This window comes from Drosophila santomea, chromosome X (assembly GCF_016746245.2).
Source record: "Drosophila santomea strain STO CAGO 1482 chromosome X, Prin_Dsan_1.1, whole genome shotgun sequence".
Lineage (NCBI taxonomy): Eukaryota > Metazoa > Arthropoda > Insecta > Diptera > Drosophilidae > Drosophila > Drosophila santomea.
Genome location: NC_053021.2, coordinates 7304551 through 7331497, shown reverse-complemented (window position 1 = coordinate 7331497; position 26947 = coordinate 7304551). Strand labels below are relative to the sequence as shown.

The following is a 26947-nucleotide window of genomic DNA, read 5'->3' as shown; positions in this document are numbered from 1 at the left end:
ATATGTGCATTGTTTGGACGTTTAATGTAGCTGACGCATATTAATAATATTTATTCAACTTAACCAAGCACACTTACGTAGCGAATAAATCATGTTAACTGCAAAGAAATCGTTTGATTGCCAAATATAATACTTGGAATAAAAACAACTTGGTTTTTTTGGTAAATTTTTCATTCAATTTTATTTCATTTTTTTGCGGATTTTCTCTTGTCATATTTTTTTATTTTTATTTTGTATACCATTGCTTGCCGGCTTTTTGTTGTTTTGTTTTAGTTTTTGTTATCAAGTTTCGTTTGGATTTCGTTTTAAAATTGTTGTTTTTGTTTTTGGTTTTTTGTTTATGAAAGAGCAAAAGAGCGTAGAACAAAACTAATACATACAATAAAATACAAATATAATAATAATTTACATACATTCATATAATTTATATGTACGAGTATAGTAAAATTTACGTTTTCATCTTATCGCTTTGGTTTTTCAATATAAGTTATATAATAATATGCATCTAAATTTGTGTCACCTCGTTATCATTTCCTTCACTGTGTGAGTGTAAGTGTGAGTGTGTGTAAGTGTGATCGGTTCGTTTTGTTTCTGTGTTAGTTAGATATATTTGTGGTAAATACATACAAATATGCGCCTATCCATTTAGATGTATTAGAAGCCTGCAGGAATCCACTGCGAATTAAATCACTAAGATTTATGAGAAAATTATACAATAATTACGAAAATTTGTTGGGCTGAAGAATTCGCGTTTGCTTTATGAATCCTTGATCGAAAAAACTTTATTATGATGCAGGCCTCCAATATATTTTACGTTTGTTGTATGCATGACATTAAGTTAGAGCATTTCGTAAGCTGATGGGCGGTTTTTCGGGTTTTTGGGTTTTCGGGTTTGGATTGTGTGACTTGGAGGGTGTACAAATCAATTGAAATAGTTCTACTCAGGGTCTACGAATACAATATCGAAATGTGAGTAAGTAAGCATATTTAAAAGTAAGGTAAGTACATGGGTATGCGGTATATGGTTAACTAATTGGATAAGTACGATCGCAGGGTAATGCATAAATAGGTGCTGGCCCATGGATTTGCACGAAAAAGTATATTAATATTTTGTACGATACGCTATAGACAATAATAATTAGCATACACAATCAAATGGATAATAATTAATTAAGTTTGAAGTTGAGTTATGACTTTTTAATTGCATTTTTATAATTATTTTGATTTGTGATCTTCTCTTCTTGCTCACACACACACACATATGTAGTTGGCTTACATATATGTATATAACGGTTATCGATTTTTCTTATGCACAAAATTGATTTAAATATTCTTGCGATTTTTGTTTTTTTTTTTACTTATTTACTTAGTTTGGTTTGGGCGCGTTCCGTCTGACAAAGCGGCTACGTATATTTTCTTGTCTTCTCCTTATTGTTTTTCTTCTTATTTGTTTAGACTAACTGTTTGAATGTTGCAAGCAATTCAACATTCAACACTGATTACCGTGTTTTCTGCCTCAGGCGACCATTGAATTTTATTGAAATTTCTGGCATATTAACGCTCTTTGGCTTTTTCGCTTACTTCTGTAGTTTTGCATAATTTGTCGCACGTTTTATCGTTGCTTACACACTAAATTGAAGTTTCATATTTGCTAACTTGCATGCTGAATCTCGTCTTAGATTAGATTTTGGTATCGATGAAATCGCCTTAAGTGTCTAGATTTTAGTGTATATCAATAAAAATGTTGGAAGTTGATTTTCGGGTGTAGCTTCGGGAGGCGTTTCAAAATCGCTTTACATTCATTCACTTTCGGGTATTTGTTTGGAATTTTTGTTTGTTACTTTTGGAGTTGCCGTTCTATACGATTTTCTAGGCTCAAATTCATTTTCATTTTGGTGTTGCTCTGTTACGGTTTTCGATTCTGTTTTCGGGGGCTAAATATTTCATATTTCATATTTTCGCTATCCTGGCCATACAAGTAGACGACATGTACATCTATATATATATATAAATAAATATGTATTTGTTGTGTTTAATTTTTAAATGCATTTCATGCTTAGTTGATGATTTTCATTGTTGGGTTCAGTTATAGTTTTTGCATTCTGCTGTTTTTAATTTATTTTTTTACTTGCTAAAATGAATATCGAAGAACTGTCGCCAACTGATCGGTGTGTGGTTTTGTGTGTATTTTCTTTTATTTTCGGCTTTTATTTAGCTGAATTTTAAACTTATACGCTTCGGTTAATATGGATGATTTTATTCATTTATGTTTTTTTTTCGGGTAAATTGTAAGTGGCGGCGTATGAGCCGTGTATGAATGTGACCGAGTCGCTGAGTTGCGATTTGTACAACTGCGTCATATAGTCGCCTTCCGTATACTATATATATATGTGTATATATATATATAGTAAGTCAGCGTGGGCCAAAACAGCCAACTCGTGCCACATCTCCATATTGCTTTTGTGAATGACACACGCGCCTGCGCAGCAGCGTTGCGGCGGTTATTTTGCGGATATTACTTGATTACTTGATTATTCCATATGTCATATTGAGTATTGAGTAGTTTAACTAGTCGCCGGGAAGTGGAAAACGAATCAGCAATCGGAGACCTGTTCATTTTTAATCTCTGTTCTCAGTCCCAATGGTAAAACTGCTTGCATTGGCTAGCCCGGATATGGACCGCACTGCTTGCAAGCAGTTGTCCATCGATGACTTCCGGTCTCTTGCTGATGTCGCGTTTCTAGGTAATTTTAGGTATTTTTTTAATGTATTTCACATTTCAATTTGCTCATATTCCATTGAATTTCGCGTTTCCGCAGTGGTTTCTCTTGATTTTCTTATCCTTGTGTACTTTGTATATATCGTTATACATACTTAATACCTTAATAAATTTTACTATAAATCTTTGTTTAAAAAATTTTACATCATTTATGTTATATACTTAAAAATTTGGTGTTTTCAATTTGCCTTCGCAACTTCTTCTTTGCTTGAGTTCTTTTCTTTTGGATTTTCTTCGTTTTTTTAGCTTAAGATTTGTTTTTCTTTTTTCTTGTATTTATTATTTTTTAGGGTTTTCCGCCTTATGGCCCATTGCCATGTAGATGTGGCCTGACCTTTCAGCCCTAAATACACAAAAAAAAATTGTATGCTTCCTAAGAATGTCATAAGTTAAACTACAGACACACACATTGATTGTTGGTAGACTCTACTAAATGATCTCGGATTTGAAAACAAGATTATTGAAGTGAAAAATCGAATAAACAATCTTTAATTGAATTAATATAGTTGCGCGTACATATAGTTCGTGTTTGATTATATATTTATTTATATAGGCGTAAAACTTAGTTAAAAACTTAGTTATACGTTAGAGAGCTTTGAAACTTAATCTGTATTTTAAATATATATTTGTATAAATGCGAGTGCTGTTGTTGTGTATTTGTGGTGTGGATCGATTTACACGGCTGAAGTTGCGGTTTTAGCTGGCCATATTACGATTTATCTGCAATCCAATTCCGATTCAATTATTTACTGATCACTTCAACTGCGAAAGCGTTCTGCCTGCTGTATTGCCAATTTTCAGGTGGGTACAGATTAGAGCTGGCAAGCCATCGCTAGTAAATTCATGGTGTCATCGAAACGATCAAGACTATTCTTATTATTGTAAGAAGATGGTATAGAATAAACGAACTTTTACTGTGGCCTCCAAGAAATCCAATCGATTCTAACTTAAGATCGATCGAAGTCTTGCCAGCTCTAGTTTAGGTGTGCGTGTGTGTGTGTAGATATTTGGGGGGAAAAAAGAAAACAAATTTTGTGTTTTAGTTTTTTGTGTTTTTTCATTTTTTTTTTTGCATAGTTTTTGGAATAAGTCACACATTTATTTAATAATAAATATATATTTTTAGTTGTAGTTATGTTTTTTTGTTTGCCTTTTGTTTGGTTTCGCTTGGTTGCATTCAATAAGTTATAATAATTATAAAAATGGAATAATAAGTAGGCGTAATAATATATAATGTAATATAATATAATAAGTTTGCTTGGTTTCATTTACTTTGGTTTGCACTTGACGAATACGAATACGAATCTTAGACGACGAAAAAAAGATATTTAAATCTGGTTACATATATAATATATAATAATGGTTACAAGTGAGTGTGTTTTGGGTGCTTTGGGGACTTTTGTTGTTGTTGTTACGTTTGGAGGATATATCGCGGCTTTATCTTTGATTTCCGTTTCGTCTTCGAGTGTAAATCAAGGCGAATCGAATTAAATATAAGAGCTGAATAGCACTAGAATTAATGTAATGTAATGTAAGTTAGGTTTTGCAAAACGAACACAAAATACAATACAATACAATACAATATATTTATGCGTATCCATTATAATAAGTACTTAGGTAAGCTGAGAGAGTTATGTTGGTAATTCCTAAATCAATAGACATTAAATCATTTGGTTAGCTTGTTTAAATACTTTGTTTAATTGAATATAATCGAATTGAATTACATATACATAAGTTTCAAAAAAAAAAATAGTTACTATATATTGCGACTTAGATCATTTTCATTCATATTTTTCCGGTTTTCTATTTTTTATTTTTCGTTTTTTTGTTTTTTATCTTTTGACCCTATTACCTTCTCATATTTCTTTCCCATTTGTCAATTTATAGACAGTTGTCTGGCTCACCTCACATTTTTTTCTAAACTTCTCCTTAGTTTCTGTGTTGTGTTTTTTGGATGCCTCATTCAAGCTTTATTTGTTTGTTTGTTTTTTTTCTTTTTTAGTATTTTTTTGTATTTTTTTCGTTTCTTGGATTAGTTAATAAAATTAAATTATAGAGAGGGAAATAAATCAATTTTCACTAAGATTTCATTAGAATTACAATCATAATAATTTCGTTTAGCGTACAAATCAAATGATAGGCATATCATAAACTCGCGCTAAATTTCGCAATTTCGTCTACACTGTCTTTGTCATATATCATATCATATCATATCATATCATATATCTTATCAGATCAGATCAGATGAATCTATAGTCTAGGTGTTGTTAAATCAAACAGATCGTGGAGTATTGGAAAGGTCTAGTCCAGATTGGCGGCTGGTTCGCCTAAGTGGTTTTGGTCTTGTTAGTCTTAAAGCTGACCTGCAGCACCCGATTGCCGAGGGTATATCCGTTCAGCGACTGAATGGCCACCACGGCCTCATCGTAGTTGGTCATGGTCACGAATCCGAATCCCTTGCACTTGCTGGTCTGCAGATCCCGGATCACCTTCACCGACTGTACGGCTCCGAATGGACCGAACAGCTGCCACAGCACATTCTCCTCGGTTTCCGGGGCCAGATTATAGACGAATATGCACCATCCGGATCCAGTCATTGCGTTTCCCGGCAAAATCGAGTTGGCCAATAGATCGCCAGCCAGCGGTGAGTACCTAAAGTGCAGTTGCGATTCAAGCCGGTGGTGAGATAAGAGAAATAAAATTAGTTATGTGCCAATCGTGCAGTGTTTCGACATCAATGTGAATTTTGGTACTTTCTAGACCCTTCTTTACGCCCAACTAATCGATCGCTTGGTCTCAGAATTTCCAAAGTACATGCTAATTTAGTTTACAAAATCTATTATAACTGGGTACTCATACAAGTGCCTACACTTTCATTAAGCTACTTGCACAGACCTATTGCTCAAAACTGTTTTTAGACTATTAGTTTAATTTTTTTAATATTAAAAGAAATCGTCAACTAGCGTCGTAGCTTATTAATTTTTATCCATGTACTTATAAGACAATTTCATTTGAACTCTGAGCGTTCAAGGTGCATGCACATAAACTGATATTATAGGTTTTTGATTTATCTTTTAGGTCCAACAATGATTAAAGATTGGTAAATTGACTTCGCGTTGTTTGAGTTACATGCTATGTACAAATATATTTTTTATTAAATTTCATATATAACCCCTTCCTTTACCAAATATTTATGTATTTGAACTTTTATAAAAAAAACTGCGCTATATTATTGAGTTATTGCCATTGTTTTCCGAATATTAAAAAAAGGATTCAAATCATAACAACAAACATCATACTGGAATCAAGGGTAACGGTCATGCAAACGAAAAAATCAAATTGGTGTAAGCAAATGAAAATAAATTATAGATGGTTATTACAGAACTTAAATGTATATACAACCACCGTATAAGGATATTCAAATTATAGCTAGACATTTATATATATTTTGTGAATATATTTCTATGTATATTTTCAGCAAAAGAAATAATGAAACAAAGTGAAACAGCTCGCACAGATAAAATGAACAAGATCAATAAATTCACCTTCGTAGGCCCTTGTTAATCGCTAACATGGGACTCTTTCCAATGCTAAAAATGATGATAAAATGTATTTTGAAAAGACAAAGAAAGAAAAAGAAGAAATAACAAAATGGTTTGGATAATAAATACAAATTAGTTAGTCAACGAAATGCTAAAATATATGTATGTACGAACACAAATAAATAACGCGTTTCCAGTTAAACTTAGAAGTTTATACTTAAGGATAATAACAAATATTTTTAGTTCCAATTCACCTTACAGCTTAGTGGCTAAAAAAAAGTGCTCGTTGATATGCGGTGATTGCATTTACCAAGATCATTACTATTTCCTTAGTATTCAGTATTTATTCAGTGAAATATTTTACGTAATAAAATGTCTTTTGAGGCTTGCTTTCCAAAAATGTTAAATTGAAGACCATCTTAAGTTTCACATAAATAACGAAGTCGTTTGTTTAAAACTGGTTTTTGCATTAGGTTCGCCTGCAGCTGAATGAATACCGAGTCTGGGGATACGATTTTCCCCAACAGAGATAAATACGTTTCTTTTTTTGGATTTTCTGGGGTTTTAATACGAACCTAATGCGACCGGCGGAGGGCAGAGCTCCGGCCAAACGACGAGTGGCCGCTGCCGCCTGGGGAGTCAAGTAGGCGGTTAGGGGCGGGGCAATCTGGGCCTTGGCACTATTGCTCGGATTATTGGCGAACTTGACGGTGATCGGCTCGGCATATCCCTTTGGGGTCTTGCCATTCAGCTCCTGGATGGCCCGCTCGGCTTCGTTGCGCTGATCGAAGCGTATAAAGCCGACGCCCTTCGATAGACCTGCGTAAAATGATATATGATTATTGGTATAGAAATAGATGGAGATTAGGTGGTAGGAGGGGACGGACTCACCAGAAATATTATCACAGAGTATACGAGATGTAATTATTTTGCCGAACGATGCAAACATCCCCTCCAAGTCTGGTTGTGATAGATTTTTCGGAAGACCCGATACATATAAATTAGCACCCTTAATAGATTCTGAGCTTGGACGGGCGTATGATACTTTAATAACCTTATTCTGCAAACGCAGACCGTTCAGGGTGTTCACAGCCTTCTCAGCATCCTCGGCCCTGACGTAATTAACAAAGCCATAGCCCAGACTCTGACCTAATAATAATTATATGATAATAATAATTATAATAATTATAATGATTGGATATGATAATGGTTTTCGCGATTTATTTTGCACTACTTACCTTGCTGCAGTGCCGGGTTGAGAGCGGTCAACGATGCTGGCAAGACTGAAATGAATGTATAAATAAATTAGTTTAGATAACTAACGTAGAAGGAGCAATGAACAATGGGAAAGAGCTAACGATTTTGAAATGAATTAAATTAAACGAAACATCAGATTTACTCTTTTAAGAGCTGGCTGTTAGCGTTGCTATCAAGATGTTGCAGCTTCAGCTGATTCATCGTTTACAGCCAGCACTTGGTGGTGGTAAGAAAATATATTGAGGATTGGGAGCATAAGGAAATAGTCGTAGAAGCATTGGTTAATATTTACCCAAATTACCTGAGACTTTATCACGCACCAGTTTGCAACTCTCGAGCTCACCGATGCTGGAGAAGAGCGATCGCATCTCCTCCTGCGTCATGGTTTGCGGCAGATAGTTGACAATCAAATTGGTGCGCGACTCATCATTGCTGCCATCCACGGATCCGTTGGCACTGCCGTTCTTCACTATGTCCATGGCGTTGGTCATTGTGATTGTGGTTCTGATCCTGTCCTGATTTAGTCCGGCTTTTTTTTTTTTTGTTCGGTTAGTAGCTAATCTCACTGCTTGGTTGGTTTTCGCTTACAAGTTAGAGCAGCTCCTTATTCGTTTGTTTTGGAGGGGGGATTTTTAGCGCTTTGCACAAGTCCCGCGTAAAGTTACTTTTTTTCGCAGATTTTATTCCGGCTTTTTTGGGGGCTTTTTTGGGGGGTTTTAGATCAACTACGATCGCGAAAAAAATGTATTTGCTTTTTAAGTTATGTTTAGAGCGTTCTCTGTCTAAAACGTTTAAAATTTATTTATGTCTGACTTGAATTATGTCTTACTTTGATTTGTGTTTTTTTTATTTGTTTATTTTGATGGTATTCTTTTGTTTTCGTTTAGATAAAAGAGTAAATTTTGCTAAATGTGTTTACTTCCTATTTTTGCTTCTCCGAATGTTAAAGATTATTATGATCTTTAGTTGTAGGTCTTTTGGTTTTGTTTTTTGTTTTCTTTGTTTTTGGTTTTATATAAAATTGCAAAAATGCAAAAAGATAGCAATAATTTGGTTTTTTTCCGTTTTATTATACTTTTACTAAATTTGCGCTGGTTTTTGGTTTTATCTTTGACTGGAACTTAGCTTTGGTTTTCAAATATACATTCATATACCATATATATATATGTATATGTATATATTTAGTTAGTTGTGTTATCCGTTATCCTCTGTATATATATGTATATACCGCTTGAATATGATTATTCGTTAATGTTTGCTTTAAATTAATAGTAGTTGGTTTTATTTGGTGGTGTTTGGTTTTTTGTTGACTTTTCCTTCCTATTTCTTCTTTTTTTTTGCCTCGTCTGTTTGCTTTTCCCCCTGCGGTTAAAAAATCCCTCTTTTTCGGTGATCCGTTTCTTTTCTCTGATAAATGATGGCTGTTCGATTGCTCGCTCGTTTTCACTCAATCTGCAAAGAAGATTTAAAAAAGAATGTTAGTTAAAGATAGTTTTGAAAGGCTTACTAGTTAACTAGTTTCTATGTTATATAAATTCAGTCAAATTTAAGATGGGAATAGCCCATCATTATCGTAAATTACTTTCGGTGGACTGCGCACACACAATGCTCCAATTTAGCAGCTCACTTTGATAACATCTTTCAGGGTTGATAACACTAGTGCTTTGACACTTTTAAGTTTAAAAAATTCTCTTCACGGACTATGCAATTTGGCAATATGGTTGATATCACGATGAAAAGTGCCCGATAAGCGTGTTTCACACACGGCTTGCCAAGGACACCGAGTGACTACTGTCACCAATACCACCACCACCATCATCATCACCATGGCCATCACCACCACCTTTGCCACTACAGTGAACACCATTCACTCCCACCCCGAATTTTCACAGACAAGGGTAAGTCAAAGCCGAAATCTGTTTACCAAACAACAATGCGACTCCAATGGATTTTTTTTTGCTCTCCCACTTTTTTGTCAGCAGCACAAAATGCTCGGCTAATGGCTTGGAATTTAATTAAATCGCTGTAGGTTGCATGTGATATGAAATCCCATGTGTAATGTCCTGATATATGATATAAATCGAAGGACGCTTACCCTGTATAATGAACATTTAGTGCTCCCTCAATAGCGCACTTTCACAACATTCACATTTGACTTCGAACAATGGGCAAATGGTTACCAAGTGGCATTCAAAAAAATACGTGTCAAATGGTAACTTCAGTTTATTAGAAAAAAAGGGGGGAAAATGTAATAACATTGATAGCATGAACTTTGCGGAAATTAAATTGGTAATACAGAAAGAAGGCAAATTCACATAAACTGAGGAGCGTAGTTTTCAATTTTTAGAAATATTTCTCAAGTGCCCTAACATTTTTGTAAATATATTTAAATTATAGAGAGATTATTACTATTGTTAAAAAGGATTTTACCATATGATTTATTCTTGAAGAGCATCTTATTTTGTTTTTTTTAAAAAAAACAAGAGAGAACGCTATAGTCGAGTTCCCCGACTATCTGATACCCGTTACTCAGCTAGTGGAAGGGAGAAGGAGAGTCTTAAACACAGTTTTTGCCGGTTTGTAGGCGTTATAGTGGGCGTGGCAGAAAGTTTTTTGGCAAATCGATAGAAGTTTACAAGACCAATACAAAAATGAAAAAATATCAAAACATTTTTCAAAAGTGTGGGCGTAGCAGCTTTGGGCGGTTTGTGGGCGTTAGAGTGGGCGTGGCAAAAAGTTTGTTGGCAAATCGATAGAAATTTACAAGACCAATACAAAAATGAAAAAATATCAAAACATTTTTCAAAAGTGTGGGCGTGACAGCTTTGGGCGGTTTGTGGGCGTTAGAGTGGGCGTGGCAAAAAGTTTTTTTGCAAATCGATAGAAATTTACAAGACCAATACAAAAATGAAAAAATATTAAAACATTTTTCAAAAATGTGGGCGTGGCAGTTTTGGGCGGTTTGTGGGCGTTAGAGTGGGCGTGGCAAACTGAATCGACAAACTTGCGCTGCGTCTATGTCCCTGGAGTCTGTATACTTAATCTCAACATTCTAGCTTTTGTAGTTCCTGAGATCTCGACGTTCATACGGACAGACGGACAGACGGACAGACGGACAGACGGACAGACAGACGGACGGACAGACGGACATGGCCAGATCGACTCGGCTACTGATCCTGATCAAGAATATATATACTTTATATGGTCGGAAACGCTTCCTTCTGCCTGTTACATACTTTTCAACGAATCTAGTATACCCTTTTACTCTACGAGTAACGGGTATAAAAACCGAGACAAAGTGCATTTCCCAGTTCGTATTAGAATAGTCAAATATCCTTCTGATTTGTATACTTTTGTATCCAATAGGAATTTCGTTAGGGGTTGAAAGGGCGTAAAGAAGGACTTCCTAGATCCTGGCCGCCTCCGGCATTAGTGTGAGTGAATGAGCGTTAGTGTATGTGTGTGTGAGTTTGTGAAGGGACTGCATTGAAAATAGGGTAAAAACCTGACGCGAAAAACAAACAAACGGGCCGCATTTCTTGCCATAATGTCCTGTTTGGGCCGGGGTCATTGAACCGGGGCCGGGTTTCGGTTTCGGTTTTTCACTTTTCCGCCTGCGTCTTTGCACCACATTGCCCACACCCGTTTGTTTGCCTTTTTTCGCTCTGTGCAGGGATCGCGGCATATCTAATGGGGTTTGGCTCCCAACAGCTGTTACTGCGTTCGTTGAACCCGAATAAAAGGTGCAATGCTGGGTAAGAATGCAAATGCACTGAGCGAAAAGTTTTTGAATCGCCCAAGAAACGGAATTCAATTATCAACAAGAGCAGCAAGATTTAAACCTATGTAATTGTTTCATTTAAAGATCGCAATAACAATTCCTGTAAGCAACTTTTGGCATCTTTTTCGCGCAGTGTGCGTAGAAGGTGAGGACCGAGATAAAAAGAAAATTGCACAAAAGGCATGGCGAACAAAAGGAAGTGCAGTGGGGGAGGCTGCTTCTCGTACACAAGGATGCAGGATTCAAGCCGGGGACATCCGTTAATTGTGCAGAATGGCGTGACACAGGATAATACACACGACCCCCATAACAGCCCCGCCCCGCCCCTCACCCACAACCAACCACCCCCCCGCCGCACAGCCCACTGAAAAGAAGCCGGCGAAGGAGAAGCGAAAAAATGTGTAATTGACACTTTTGCGCCGATATCTGTGACCTCATTTGCGAATGTGTGTCGGCTGACATTCGTCGAGGGCCTTGAGGAGGGTCAGGATACACATATGACTCCTCAAGTCCCTGAAAAGAATGGAAGAATGGAAGAATGGCAGAATGGGAGAGTCCTTAAAGGCGATATGCACAGGACATGCAATGCGGAAGGCAGAATTGCTTGGAAGCTTAAGGTATTGCTAAGCTTCTGCTTCAATTACTCATGTGCCTCATTATTGTTCAAGATCAAAAGAATTGCAAGCCATTTTTTTAAATAATTAAACTAAACATTTCAGAAATATTAATCTATTTAGGGTAGTCACATTGAACTTGTAAGCTGCAATAGGGTTTTTATACATGCAAGTTTATAGCCTTTTTGTTTGACAATATTAAATATAAAATGTAAAATGCAGTTATAGCTATTATAGAAGCATTTATTATAGCTATTTTTAGAGCTATTATTATTCCGATTGTTTAGGTTGCAAGGAAAACAAAGAATAGATGTCATGGAAATTTTCAATGGCGCCCCCAACTTATCGATTTATTTTGGCAGGCACATTTGGCTAAGAATAAATACATTGATGGCTAAATAAAGTTGATTAGATCATGGGCATAACCACTTACGTGCTTCGCTGGCGAGACGAAATCGAAAACAGTTTCTGGGGAGCGAGGTGCGGTTGAGAAGTTACACTGTCATACAGTGTGTTCTATTTTTTGGAGGGGAACGGGGAATTGAGACCGACTGACTATATAATAGATGTATATTGATTGCACAAAAAAAATATGTTCTTTCGCGTCGACTCGCTCTCTCACTCGCTTGCTCTCTTTTTGGTTTGCACACTCCTTTGTCCAACGATTTCCTGGCTATATAGTATATATATCATATATATATATATCGCAGATTGGGCATCCGGCGTAGTAGTTTATAGACAGACACTCGTGGCACACACTCGAAAAAAATGCGAAAGAAAATTGGATTCGGAATCGGAAATTTGACTAGGGTCTGTGAGATAACACAATTGCAACTCTTTTAGTGCCCAGCGGCGACTTTTGCCAAGTGTTCTATAATACAGAATTATATATTGCACGATGATCGATGTCGAGTCCCGGGAATTGCACGGTTTTATTGCTTGGTTTGGTTTCTAGTTTTCTAGGTTTTCTAGGTTTTCTAGTATTCTAGTATTCTAGTTTTTTATTTGTTTTAGGTAAAAAACCGAGAACACAACAAATTCGTAACTGAACATACATATATAGAAGTATATATACAACACAAAAACCGGTGCAGAGGAGTAAAAAATTATAAATGAATGTTCTCGAACGAGAAACACAACCGAATGGAATCAAACCGAACGAAAGCAACGGACGAACACGTACGACTGAATCGAATAGAGGAATACGGCGTCAGGACTTGCCTTTCAGACCGAAACATCTATATCCATACATATACATTTATATACATATATCCTAGCTAGCCGTATCCTTGCATCCTTGTCGCCGGCCCCCAAAGCAGCGATGGGTGCAACAGAGACGCAGCGATCCGGCGGAATGAAAGAGAGCGAAAGGCACCACCACCACCAACGAATATCCTTGCACCAGTCCCTCTCTCTCTCTCTCTCTCTCTTTCTATCTCTCTGGCTATCGCTGTCTCCCTCTAAGGTCCTGCCGGTACACACCCTTTTTGGGAGAGCGGCAAGAGAGCACAGGACACGCAAACCGGCAGCCAAAAATGGGGGTACGGCAAGCAAGTGAGGTGGGGCAGCAGAATCCTTGCACAAAAAGAAAGCATGCCATTTTTGAATATATTATTATTAATAATTTTTTATATATTTATTTCAGATTGGGAATTTTGATCGATTATATTATTTTGATGTGCTATATTACATCACATTCCTTTTTAACGCATCCTTTTCACATATCTAATCATAATAAGTATTAGTTCCTTGTTTAAAAAATTAAGATCTTAAATTGCAATATGAATTACATATGTATTATATATCTAGAAAAAGTTTTAAGTGTACTTTTAGCAGGGGTACGAAAACTTGACTCAATGTGAATGATGCAAATTATATCAGGCTGAGATAATGGAACAGGACTCTCCCCCTACAAAAACAAAAAAACTCGACCAATGTTTTTGTCTGAACATCGGGGAAAACATGAAAAAATCAAGGGATTTAATGGTCACATATACTATGTATGTTAATATGCTAGGCTTGGTATATTCTACAGATTAGCTATAGATAAACGATATAGCGAATGCGAGTTATCTTTATTGTTTTAACATATATAGCTAAAATAATATATTATTTAATAAGTTAAAAATGCTGTTTTATTTGGTATTAAAGCTCTTTGAAGCACAACGACTCGTTTGAAAATCCATGGAAATCATTTTTCAAATAGTTTGATAGATAAATTCCGGAAAATCCAACTCAGACAGGCGAAAAAGTTTTTCTCCCCCTGCTGTGCTTTTCTTTTTTTTCCCTTTTAATTCAGAGAGATGCAGCGGGAAAGAAGGACGAGAGATGAAGGGAAAGAGAAAGAGGAAGGTGAGAGCAAACTTTTTCGGGGGTTGAGGTGGAGTGAAAAAAAGTTAAGGGAGCACCTTGCAGCCGAGGAATATTAATCAGACATACACTTGCTTCTCACACTCACACACACACACACAACGGCAGAGAGTCCTTTGCACACGCATACACACAGCATCGCTCTCTTGCACCAGCACACATGAAAATTCCTCTCACACAGACAGCTTCCGTGTTATAAATAATGAAATTTCAACATTTCGCTTGACAACAGTAAGGGAAATTCTCGTGTGTGGAAAGGGGGGGGGGTTTCTTCTCGCAAAGGGTGGGTGTATTTTGGGTGGTGAGCGGGTGGCTAGTGGGTGGTTGGGTGCTTGTGCTGCTGCGGGGTTGTCCTTTCGCTCGAGTGGCAACCGTTTGCTTCGCTCTTTTTTAAGGACACTGTGTACTTTTTTGCCTGATTCCTTATTTTCTTTGAATTTCCTTGCATGGCGCTTCTTTTCATTCTTTTTTTTTCTTTTTTTTTTTTGCATAGGCTCTTGAAGATAATTCTGTTTATCCTTTGACCCAATTCGTTTAATTTGATGGGAGTTGATGATGATGATGATGTTGCTTTACTTTTTCGTTCGTTATTTTTATTTTTTTCGCAAGCCAGATAAACGGTTACTGCGTTGGTTGAGAAAATTATGACTGGGCGTTGGGGCGTGGCTCAGATTTAATTATTTTTTTACCGCTTTAAAAGTGAGTTTTTGCAACAGCATTTTCCCTATTTTCAGTCTTAACTATTATTATGTGGGCTACAACATTGGGGAAATAGTCCAAAGATAGAATTTTAGGCATTTAGGCATTTTAATCATAAAAAAATCGGTTTTTTTGCCAAAACTTTAAAAATAGTTGTGCAAATATGGAATGTCATACCTTGTTGAGTTCGTAATTAAATTTCCAATCGAACTGTGTTTTCAAAAAAAAAACCTATTTCTTTCCAATTTTTTGCAAATTTTGATGATGTTACCCCTTACAAAAAATGCGAAAAAATGGCCAAAAATTATTTTAACACAGTCGGTCAAAAAGTGATTTGGTTGGTTAGTATTGGTAATTAGGAGTAAAAAACTGTAATTCTTTTCGCTATCTGACCATTTTTAGCCAAGTCATACAAAAAATACCAATCGTAAATATTGCAATTTTGGCGAAAATCGTTTTTCTGTTTTTTTGCGCAAATAATTATCAGTATTTTATCACAGCATTCGAAATAGTGGTCCAAATATGGAATGTCATACCTCGTTGAGTTCGTAATTAAATTTCCAATCAAACTGTGTTTTCAAAAAAAAAAAAAATGTTTTCACATTTTTTGCAATTTTTTATGATGGGTAACCCATTACAAAAAGTGTAAAAAGTGAAAAAAATATTTTTTTTCCCAAATCCGCCAAAGAGTGAAAGCGATCGTTAGCGTTATTAATTAGCTGTTCAAATATATGTTAAGCCAAGTTATAATAAAAATCCCCGAGATAAATATAGAATTTTTGGCACAAGTCCTTTGGCCCAACTTATTAAATAATTGACTGAATATGGAATGCCATATATGTATTTTCTGTGTTTTCCCTGCCCGTAACTAAAGTTGAACTGCAACGCAGGTCAACCCTTTGTTATGAAAATGTGGCCATATGTCTTAATTTTCGTAAAACATTTTCCAAACCGAAAGTGGACAAGGATGTGTCAAAATGTTGGAAAACTTTTGGACAGCTAGCCAAACCTGAAGAACCCGTTTGAAAAGTAAAAAAAGTAAAGCTAACCCGTTCGATGGAACAATAGGAAAGTAACAAAAACCCGAAACAGGACCAGAACCAATCGATTTGCATTTCCCTGTTACTCAAGTTATGCAACACTTTCGTAAAGGGAAAACGGGAAAAGGGGGAGGTCCAATACAACCACCACAGCTTTGCACCACCACCAATGCGATCGAGCAGCAGCATTATCCTTGCAGCTGCTGTTCGCCAGGATCTTGAACTTTGCATCAGTCCGCTGCAATTTATGACGCTTGCGACTTATTGACATCAATGTGATTTCGCCTGGGTATTTCCGTCTAGAATTTCGCACAATCGGGCATTTGGAAAATCAGTTTCTGTTTTGGCACACACACACACGCAACGAGATATTGGGAAAATCGTTGTGTAATCCTGGTGTGCCAGAATCAGAAAAAGGGTGGGTTTGATTCTCCAAGCCGGGGAAAAACGTTTTCCGCGCCCCGGGGGACATGAATATACAAGAATTCGGGCTTAAGGGGAGATGTAGAATTTTATAATTAGCAAGGAAAAGGGAATTAAAAAGAATATACAGCATATAAATAAATATTTTCAAGGTATTTCAAATGTATATACAAATTAGTTACATGTTAATGTGTTTCTAGGAAACTTGCCGTTTTGTTTGAGTTTTTGATTTAAATATAATAATTATATAAATGCAATAAAAATCAATAGAGGATTTAAAATATTTAACATATAATTTAAGGAAAATAAAATATCCCTGAGACACACACCATTACTATTTTGATGTTTTGATTCCTCGAGTTGCAACACTCATTAGTCCCTTTTGTGTGGGTTTTTCCGATTATGTGGAAAAGAAGAAATGGGCGTTAGGGTTGCCGGTGGGCGTTGCATTTTCGAATGCCTTCAAATTAATTTGCACCCCGAATTCGCAACAAATGAACCGCATTGTATGTTGGGTTCATTGCACCCGGCACTCAATCGCAATTGAGATTTTATTTTAATTGGTTTGCAATTTCGATGTTGATTATTGCAGCCAGGTAAAGTAGTTTTCGATTTGTAAATATGATATATGCACAGTTTGAATATCCGCTCTCTTTTAATTTGATATAGGTTTTGTCGAGAAGTAAAAACGCGTAAGCTACTTGTAATGATTATAAGCTGCGTTAATGCAGTTGTATTATTATAAATTTTTAATTTGGCCAGCCTTGTAATTAATTGGCAGCCTATTTACCATACCCCATATCCTATATCCTTTATATCCTCTTCAACCATATCCCGACGATAAGGGTGGCCGGCAAATGAGACGTTACGAACGCCGCCTGTCTCATAATTGGACAAACGGTCAGTCTGGGGTTAATTAATGCAGCTAACGAGTTTAAACGTGGAAAATTCTCCAACCAGAAACGGTGTGCAGTCGATGGAAATTGGATATGTAGATGATGAAATAATAATTGAATTTTTGAATAATTACCTTGCTGGTGCTGTGTTTGCAGCTGTTTTAATACGTATTTCCATGCAATAAATGCAGTTTGCTGCTAAAACCAAGATAACTTAATAATAATTCTAGTACTAAGAACATTTCTAAATTGATTGGTTTATTATTTGTTATTTGATATTGCTGACCACATTTGGTATATATCATTCACCTATCCGATCTCAAATCGTTTTTGCAGCCATACATACATATATGTACATATGTATGTGGTGCGTTTCGTCACCTGACCATAAAGCGATAGAAGCAGCAGGAAAAGCGCAGCAGCCCACCACCACCAACACATTAGCACACGTACGGGCACCACCTGCATGCTGGCTCTCTCTTTCTCCCTCTCTCTCTCCTTCTCTCCTTCTCTCCCACACACACACTCGTGCATCTCTCTCGCACTGCATCTCACGTCCTCGCTGCCTATCCCTCTCTAACCCGCGCGTGTCCGCCAAGGATATTGAACTCTGACACAATGCTATATATACACGAAGAACAATTGCCGGCCGGTGGCCAAGTGGTCCTGCATCCTGCACCACCTAAGCGTACACTTGGCGAAAAAGTGCGCACTTAGTTTAAGTCTAAATTTGCTAGAAAGTATTTTTGAAGCTACATTGAAATTTAAGCATACCCTGAATCTATATCAAATTCATTTAATAATACATTTAATTTACTATCTATTAAATAGAATGGATCTTAAGAGAGCCAAATATTTGTTACTGCATCTAGAGCTACGTGTGCTTTTCTCTCTTCCAAATACTCCCCATGTTATTAGCTCGCTTTTTGCAACCGTTATTCTCTCGCTCTCTCTTCGACTGTATGTGTGTGACTGGCCGTTCGTGTGTATTTGTGGGGCGTTGTTTTGATTTTCCTAGATTGCGCAATCTATGAACTCAGCATTTCTTCCAGCACCAGGAAATGCGTCTCTCTCTCAAAAGAGAGACAGCTATAAAAGAGTGTGCGCTCTCTACTGCGCATGTATGTGTGACCGCGAGTGTATGTGTATGTAGCGGCAAAGTGGGTGGCCAAGTGGGTGGTTGTGTGGGTGGCATAGTCCTGCGCACAAAGCGCGGAAATTGAATTTGCGGCAGAAAGGACCAGAAAATGAAGCAAAAAGTGAGAAAAAAGCTGCTCCATTGCATTTGATGTGCGTGTGTGTGTGTATTCTTGTGTGACTCTCTGCTTGTTTGTGTGCGAGTGTGTGTGTGTGTAGCATAACGACCGGCTTTTGCTTTGGCTTTGTTATTCCGTTAGCACATAAAATGGTTTTTGATGTTTTTCCCCTTGCCATTTTCCTTGTTTTTTGCCATAAATTGCAACAGATATGTTTTTTGGTGTATGTACGTGCTGTGGTTCTTGTTTGTGTTGTTGTTGCTTGTGTTGTTGTTTGTGTTGTTGTTGCTTGTGTAGGTGCTCACATACCATAACAAATGGCATATCTATGTAACTCGCGAGACAAGAAAAGAAAAAAAATAACCACAGAAACACAAAAATGGGAAACAGCAAAATCAGCTGAAAAGAAACGAAACGAATTTAACTGTCGTCCAGGCGGCAGACATTAACAGCAAAGGGAGATTAGAATGAGAGGTAAGATGCGAATTAGAAAGAGACGGACGGCATGGGAATGGAAATGGGAATGTGAATGATAAAGAGGATGCCTGACATTAATGCAACAAAAGCAAGAGAAATTAAAGCTTAATTTGCATAATTGAGTCTGATAACGAGTCACCCCGCAAAAATTGCGGGTGGCATTACACTTCAAGGAAGTTGCCTCAAGTAGATATCCTGCTGAATATAAAAGCCAAGCAAAATGATGGCTGTATATGTCAAAATTGTTCACAATTCATTCAAAAATATGTGCAGAATTTTATATTTGAAAAATCAACTGCAAAAGCATCAAATGAAGTAAGAGTACTTAGTACTTATACTTGATACTTAAATAAAAAAGTACTACTACTTAATAAAAAACTACTACTACTTAATAAGAAAATACTACTACTTAATAACACACTTCTTAATAATACACTATGCTTAGATAATTTCTTAGATTTGATGCTCCAACTGCATTAACTAATTTGAATTTCTCATCTGCAGCTGTGCCCAAAATAAATAAAATGCGTTTCCGCCATGAAACTTGATCTCCCTGAAAGCATTTATTGCTGTTTTTTTTATGTCACGGGAATAAAACTGCTGTTGCAGCAATATTTCGCAGGAGATTACTTAAAGTAAACGTTAAATTCGAGCATTCTCAACCACCCTCTAGTCTGGTGAAAAAAAAAGAAATAAATAGACACGGAAGTTCCTTCAACCGCCACCCAAAGCAAATAAATGATTTTGGGTGGTGGTGGCTTTTGTTTTTCTGTTGATGCTTGCCAACTTTAAAATTGCTTTTTACACAGCAAGTAAACGAGAGCAAAGGACGGCGCACAAAGAAAGCAAAAATAAAAAAACTTTTCTAATTAATTGTTTAGCACTTCATCTGTTCGCGAAAAGTGCCTCTGTCTAAATAAGTGTTGCTATACATACCTACTGCTTCTTATACATGTACATACATGTATATGTATATGCGGTACGTATTGTTTTTCTTTGGTTTTTTTTCTAGCCATTTGCCTAGGTAACAAAAAACTGGTGCCGCCAGTATATATGTATATATGTATGTGTGTACACATCGTCTGATGTCAAAAGCCCCCAAAAAATACCCCGCCCCTGGAAAATACTACCCCTTTTTTTGCACTGCAACCGGATGCTGTCCATTTCAATTATCGTACGCGAAGCCCTCTGGAGTGGTGCTTGAATTTTTGAATTTTTGAATTTTTACATCCATTGTGTAGTCAGTCCGCTGGCTGTTTTTGTTGTTTGTCAGTTTGTGAATATTTGATGCTCCCGAAAGGCATCACGAAAATGCAGTGGCTGCGGCGGCCAAGAAAATGCGCTACCTGAAAATGGAAAAGCCATCCACTTTTCACTATAAAAGCGATCGATTTTGCTTTACATCAAATTAAATTAAAAAAAATATATTTATTTATATATTAATATATAATATATTAATGTGTAATTTATGTGATTAACTGGATATTTTTCCGTGTGTAGCGAATTGCCGCGGGCCGCTGGCCGAAGCTTAGCGGCAAATGAAGTATTTGTTTATGGATATCCATGTGGTCGGTTGGATTTTAGCAACTTTTACGGCATTCTGGTGGTGGTTCACTGCACTCTGTTTTTTAGCTAGCCGCCAGCTGCACAGCGAAAAATCACGCGCACATTCTGCCATCGATTTTTAGTGTTAACGAACTATTGAGATTTTCTTAGCTATTTTAGTTATCATTCAACTAAATAAGAAACACACTATTGATAATGAGAAATGTTAATAATTTTTTTGCTGTGTAATAACTGGACAGCGGTGTTTTGTTTTTTTTGCGGTGGTTGCTGTGATGATGGTGACGATGGTTCGAGGGTGGAAACCACGCTTTTCCAAAGTGCACTTCAATTGCATTAATTAAAGAAAAGCAAAAGCGGCTGGCAAATCAACTTTTATTCCCTTGCATACTTTTTAGGGCGGGCAAAACTGCCAACCAATGCTCAATTTCATTTGCAGACTTCGCTTTTCTGTGATGCGGAAATCCCCTCTGTTTGATGTCAACGTTGGATTAGTTATGTATTTTCTGTTTTGCGGATAATGCCTTTGGATAGGTGAAACAACACTCAAGTACTTGAGTTTTTCAACCGCTTTTGTGTCTCAAAAAGTTGGGTCCTGTCCAATTTGTAAACTTCTTTATGTTTGTCATTTTAGGCTTTGTAACTTAGATCCTTAATTTTATGCTGATGAAACGAGTTCTTCTTAATATTTATTTATTTGATCTATGTTACTTTATTTTCTATTGATTCTTCTTCGTTTTTAAAGCGATTTTTTAGTTGGCAGCCCATATCTTAAGTTAACCTTAAACTATACCTACTGGTAATTACTTTTCCATATGACCATGTGGCGGAAATTCATTTCAGTCCCTGGCCAATGCAATATGTGCGCGAGAATTAATCATTTTCCGGAAAGTTTTTACCCGCCTGCATTTCCCTGCCAGCTGTGTGTAATCTGTGCCATTTTGCCGTGGCTGCATTTCGCTTTTCTCCGACTTTTCCTGGCAATTTCAGACTGCTTTTTTTCCCACAGGGCGTGGGGGGCTAGTGGGGATATGGCAAAAGTGGTTGCGGAAAAGCGGGAAAAACGCAGCGCATGCGTCATATTGATTTTGCTTCCACTGGCGATTGCTGATTGCCGTTTCCGGCTCGAAACTTCAAAGGGAAGCCTCCAATTTGCCAAAATGCAATATCCGAAATGGCCATAGCCATTTTGCCCACACATCAAGCAGTTTTCCTTTAATTTCCCTTAACTTTTCACCTGCCCAAATGGGCCGTGAAATTGAATACGCTAAGCGGACATTGCTCATACGACCCGTTGCTGTGCCCATCCATCAAATTATCCAACCAACTTAATTACGATTCACCGCTCGTTGAAGCCATTGCATTGAAAATTAGGCAATCATTCAGTAAAATTTCCCATTTAACGTTGAAGACAAAGAGAGATTAATGAAAATGGCTTCGAAAGGCCTTTCTCTCCATGATGGGAATGCAATTTGGCTTGGGAATTGCACACACATTTAATTGACAAAGAAACTCAACAATAAGCCCTAAAAAGAGCTCAAGAAAAATTACAAACAGGAAAACATCAAGTCAAGAAAAAATGCTGAAAAAAAAGGGGAAACAAAGGAATATTAAGGAGAAATACAAAGAGCAAACGGGGGATTCTGGGATGACAGAGAAGACGGGAAAATAACTCTTTGGAAATTGAATTTCTTTCGCTGAAAGCCTTAATTTTCTTGGACGTCGACGCGTTTTGTTCGACGCAAAAGTTCTAATAGAATTTCACTTTAGTGCAGTGCCAGTGGGCGGTGGGCGGTGGGCGTTGGGTGCGTGGGCGTGGCAACGCGTTTTAATTTACAGAATCCGCAAAAGGAAAATGGCCAGAGAATAGGGCGCACCAGATGGGAAAAAGGAAAAGAAAAAGGGAAACTCATCTCATCTCAAGACTTTTCCCAAGAAATGTGAGCGTCGAATGGCATTTCTCTCTATTTTCACTATGGAAGCAACAAAGTGGAAAGCGGCATTCAATTTCTGACAAGAAAGAAAATCTCTACGACTGCAGATGTGTGTACATAGAACTCGAAACGCAGTTGCAGCGGAAAAGCGAAGAAAAACCTTTAATAATGCAAAGTAATACAATGGAAATCAAGTGAAAACTATAGCAACGATCTTAGAGAAAATGCTTAGCAATTTGTAGGTATATTTAATACATTTAGATACAATCTTTAGACACATTCTGTATCAGCAATGTTTCTTAATAAATTGTAAGCTATCTATGCTCGAATTGAGTTACTGTGTAGGCTCTTCACTAATCTGGAAAACTTATCTTAAAGCCCATTTCGTCTGCAGGAGTCAGTCAGCTGAGAGATATCCGATGGGTGGTGGGGATGCAGATGCTGGTATACATGGACAATACTGGTGGGGCAGTGGTGCTGGGTTGGTGGTTCCAAGCCACTGGTGGTGGCGGTAGTGGTGGTGGTGGTGGTGGCTGCCTGGTTAGTTCCATCTGGTTTTTGGGGTGGATGGATGGGCAAGAAAAGTGCAGGCACTCGTCCAGAGTTCAGCTCTGCCAGCATTTACATGTTCTATATGCCATACATATAATAAATGCTATATGTCTTGCGATGGATGATAAACATAGATAGACAGACAGAGCGAGATGGAGAATGGTGAGTGAATGGGAGAGGTGATGAGCGCATGGAGGCTGCATTTTCAATTATATATACGTATAAAATATGGATACTGCAATATATGCATTGTCAGTTGCCATTTGTGATATAATCCAGCAACGCCAACCCAACAGAATAACCAATTTATTTTCATTTAATGTCATCGCAAATACCAAACGCAATTTACTCCTTCCCGATCTATCGCTGCAAATGTCCTTTGACAACGAACTCTGAACTTTCAGCAAAAGTTGCATTTAAATAATTGATTTTCAAGCTGGAAAGGGAAGCGAGTAATCACCACACTTACTTGTTCGTTGTTATAAAATCCCCAACACCTCTAACCCAGTTACATCGACTTGTATTGTAATGAAATTATGATATAAAACTCTTATGTTAATTTGTATGGAATCTTTTTCCTAAAATATATTAATAAAATTCTTAATACCGATAAAAAGTATATACTTCTTCCTATGATTTATTTACACAAAAAGAATACACTGAGTTCCAGTTTCCCTTCAATTGAGAATTATTATACTAGCTAATATAGTGTATGCAATTTTCCAACGTAACTGCCAATCGCGACTGCACAAATGCGATTTTTCCGATTAATTTGTGCCAATTTAAAAATCGATAAAATTGCCATGAAATTCGCGAGCTCACGCGGAGCGGGAAAAATGGCTGCACGGCCATTATGTGATTGTGTCCCTGTCAGGATATCGAGTGTGTGCGAGTGTATTTGTGTCCGTGTGAATGCAATCATGGCAACGAGCGATGGACAAGGGAGGGGGGATGGGCGGTGTGGGGGGGCGCAATGATTGATTGAGTGGGGAGATGGGTGGTGGGAGGTTGGGGCAATCATCATCAATGAAACAACGAACACAATTAATGCACAAATTGCTTGTCGAAGAGCTCAAGTGTAAACAGCAATTGGCGAACGGCCGCGAAATGTGGAAATTTCTATTGCGAATTTCGCAAATTTCTACATTTTTGCCATTTCAATTATTTTGGCTCTATTGTTGCAAGCGATAATTAAATAATATCCCTGATTACATTGTCAATTAGCTTTTACAGAGGCCTACGTGGGCATAAATAGTAATTTAAAAACCCCAACAAAGCTGTCAAAGAGTATGCAACACTTCATGTACCATATTTTGGCATATTCTGAATATGAATATTTATATTTACTATATATACAATTATATTGAACAAAGCTTACCTTATAAGTCGTTGTCCTTAACTGATATTTTCTGGGTTTATAAAATATCACTTTACAGCTGATCTCCGTTGATCTCGATTTTTCCCCTTCAGCTTTTCCAATAAATCCGCTTTTGCACTTTTCCTGCTCCGCCTTCTTGTGATGCCTTTTATTTTCCGTATAAATTCTTGGTAGCTCGACGTTCAATTTGTCAATTTGTCATTAAGTATGCGGTGTTTTTTTCCGTTTTATTTGTTTTTTTGGTTTTTGATTCAATACATATGTTAGATTTGGCAAATATATTGTTAACCGATTTGCGTAGATTTAGTCATAGTCATAACCACATACTTTGTTTGCAGGGCCCTTTTGCTCTAAAAATATTTCATATTTCGTATTTTTCGTCGTATTTTGAAATCGTTGGAAGTCCGTTTTTCTTGTTGTTGTTCTTATTCTTCGCTTGTTCTTGTATAAATATTTATTTCTTTGAGAAATTCAAGTCTTTATTTTAATATTACTTTTGCATTAACTTCTCGTCACGTATGTGTAAATATGTAAATTTATTTATATGCGACAAAAAAACACTTGCTTATGTTATTTTTTATTAATTCATATTGAGTTTTGGTGTTGATGCTTTTTTTCTTGATGGGGCCATTCGATGCGCACTGCGCCCTTACCCAAAATTTAATAAATTCAGTATAAAACCTTGTGGTATATATATGGTTCCTATAGGCTATAGATTGATTGGATAGACACTCACCGACGAAGGTAATCAAATGTTATCCGTTTATATATATGATTCTATCTAGCGCACACTTATTGAAATCAAATGTATGTTTTAATCATAATTAATTTCTTTCTTCTTTTTTATTATTGTTATTATTATTTTTATTATTATTATATACTCTGTTGTGTGGGAGAATTGCTTTGCCTTATCGAATTTGGTCTTTTATCTTTGATCTCAGCATCAGTCAACAACACAAAATGAAACAGTGGAAAATCCTGATGATAGTTGAATGCAATTTCTTTTCTATTAACGATTTCGTTCAAGATTTGAGATAATTTTGGCTTAAAGTTGATTGCTGCCAGCAGACTTTTGTGTTAAAACGCTTTGAATCGGCTGTAACGAAAATGGAAGAGCATAAAGTATTAAAATCGGATTAAGCCGCATCGAGGTACCTAATTTTTTAAGTATCTGAAAGTTGGTTACTGGTAATTAGGTCGCTGCCACACCCATTCCACACGTACATACAAAATGGGTACACTATAAGGGCATATATTTTTTTTAATGTAATTTAATTGAAACGCAGCCAAATTTTACAACATCGTTTCTTTTACGACAAGAGAAACCAAATATGATCAGATTCTTGCAAGTTTTCATGTAAACCTTTCTAAGAAGTAAAAGATAAGGTACATTTTATTGACAAAATTAGGGAAAAGGGTAAATACTACAAAATATTTTAAGTAACTATTATAAATAAGATAACCTTATTTTTAAAGTTATTTTACATCTTAAATAGTTGCATTAAAAGTGAAGGAGTCATTTTAAAATGGTTTCTAATTATATTTAACCGAGCAGATTCATTTTTATTTTTTTTTTATATTTTTTACACGATTTTCTGTAAGATATTTACTATTAATAATTTTATAAATATAACTATAATTGATATTAATTACTATAAATATAAATAATTTTATAAATATTACTATAACCGATATTTTTATACAGTGAGTACTTTTTTAGCTTTCTAAGTTTGTGAAGATTGTGAGTACTTTTGTAGCTTCCCAAGTTTGTGAAGATTGTGAGTACTTTTCTAGCTTTCTAAGTCTGTGAAGAATGTGAGTACTTTTCTAGCTTTCTAAGCTTGTGAAGATTGTGAGTACTTTTGTAGCTTTCTAAGATGGTGAAAATGCTTCTACTCACTTTTTGTTGATCGACACTGAACATACTTCGCTATACCATATCAGGGGTCTATCTTGAGCTGCAAATCTCTCTGCCTCGGCTTGAGCTTATCTTAGAAGGAGTTTGGAAATCGGAGATTTCTGGCTTTCATGTACTTGCGATCACTCATACACTCACACACATATACAAAAAGATATAAAAAAGTTTCGTTTTTTCGGGGACGTACTGACTGAGTGAAAAGGAAGGACAGCGGCGGTCCTTGTTTGCCGGTATATTCCCCAGGAATATATCCGCTGTCTCACGATTTTTTGGCCAGCAAGGATGTGTGTTTTTGGAGCTCCTCCGCCTTCTGCTGCTGCTGTTTCTTCGCCGATCTTGAAACGTTTGCCTAATGTTGGTTGTTGTTTATTTTTTATTTGGTTGTTTGTTGGTTTTTTTTGGTTTTTTATTTTTAGTAGTAGTGGCTTGTCATACTACGGAAACAAGGAGAAATCATATAGCGACGCA

General features: G+C 36.6%; 1 protein-coding gene across 7 annotated transcripts; it reads right to left on the bottom strand.

Annotated features, from left to right (window-relative positions):
- Positions 1–226: 226 nt before the first annotated feature.
- Positions 227–26874, bottom strand: LOC120455883 (ELAV-like protein 2). 7 transcript variants are annotated; one of them, XM_039642369.2, is made up of 9 exons: positions 26462–26874; positions 24562–25657; positions 8167–9030; positions 7871–8107; positions 7560–7604; positions 7213–7470; positions 6897–7140; positions 6325–6369; positions 227–5431 (listed from the first exon to the last, which is right to left on the bottom strand). In XM_039642369.2, exons 4-9 carry the CDS (start codon positions 8067–8069, stop codon positions 5107–5109), a joined length of 1116 nt encoding a protein of 371 aa, XP_039498303.1. In that variant the 5' UTR covers positions 8070–8107; positions 8167–9030; positions 24562–25657; positions 26462–26874; the 3' UTR covers positions 227–5106. The 7 variants fall into 7 exon arrangements, with proteins under 7 accessions (XP_039498303.1, XP_043862519.1, XP_039498304.1 ...); XM_044006584.1 differs by having other exon boundaries at positions 7871–9030; XM_039642370.2 differs by having other exon boundaries at positions 7880–9030.
- Positions 26875–26947: the final 73 nt, after the last annotated feature.

Excerpts from the sequence above, each read along its gene's own strand:
- LOC120455883 (XM_044006584.1), bottom strand. The coding sequence starts at position 8,069 with ATGACCAACGCCATGGACATAGTGAAGAACGGCAGTGCCAACGGATCC. Across the intron at positions 7,471-7,559 it reads CAACCCGGCACTGCAGCAAG|GTCAGAGTCTGGGCTATGGC; the intron begins GTAAGTAGTGCA and ends AATTATTATTAG. Across the intron at positions 5,432-6,324 it reads ATTAACAAGGGCCTACGAAG|GTACTCACCGCTGGCTGGCG; the intron begins GTGAATTTATTG and ends ACTGCACTTTAG.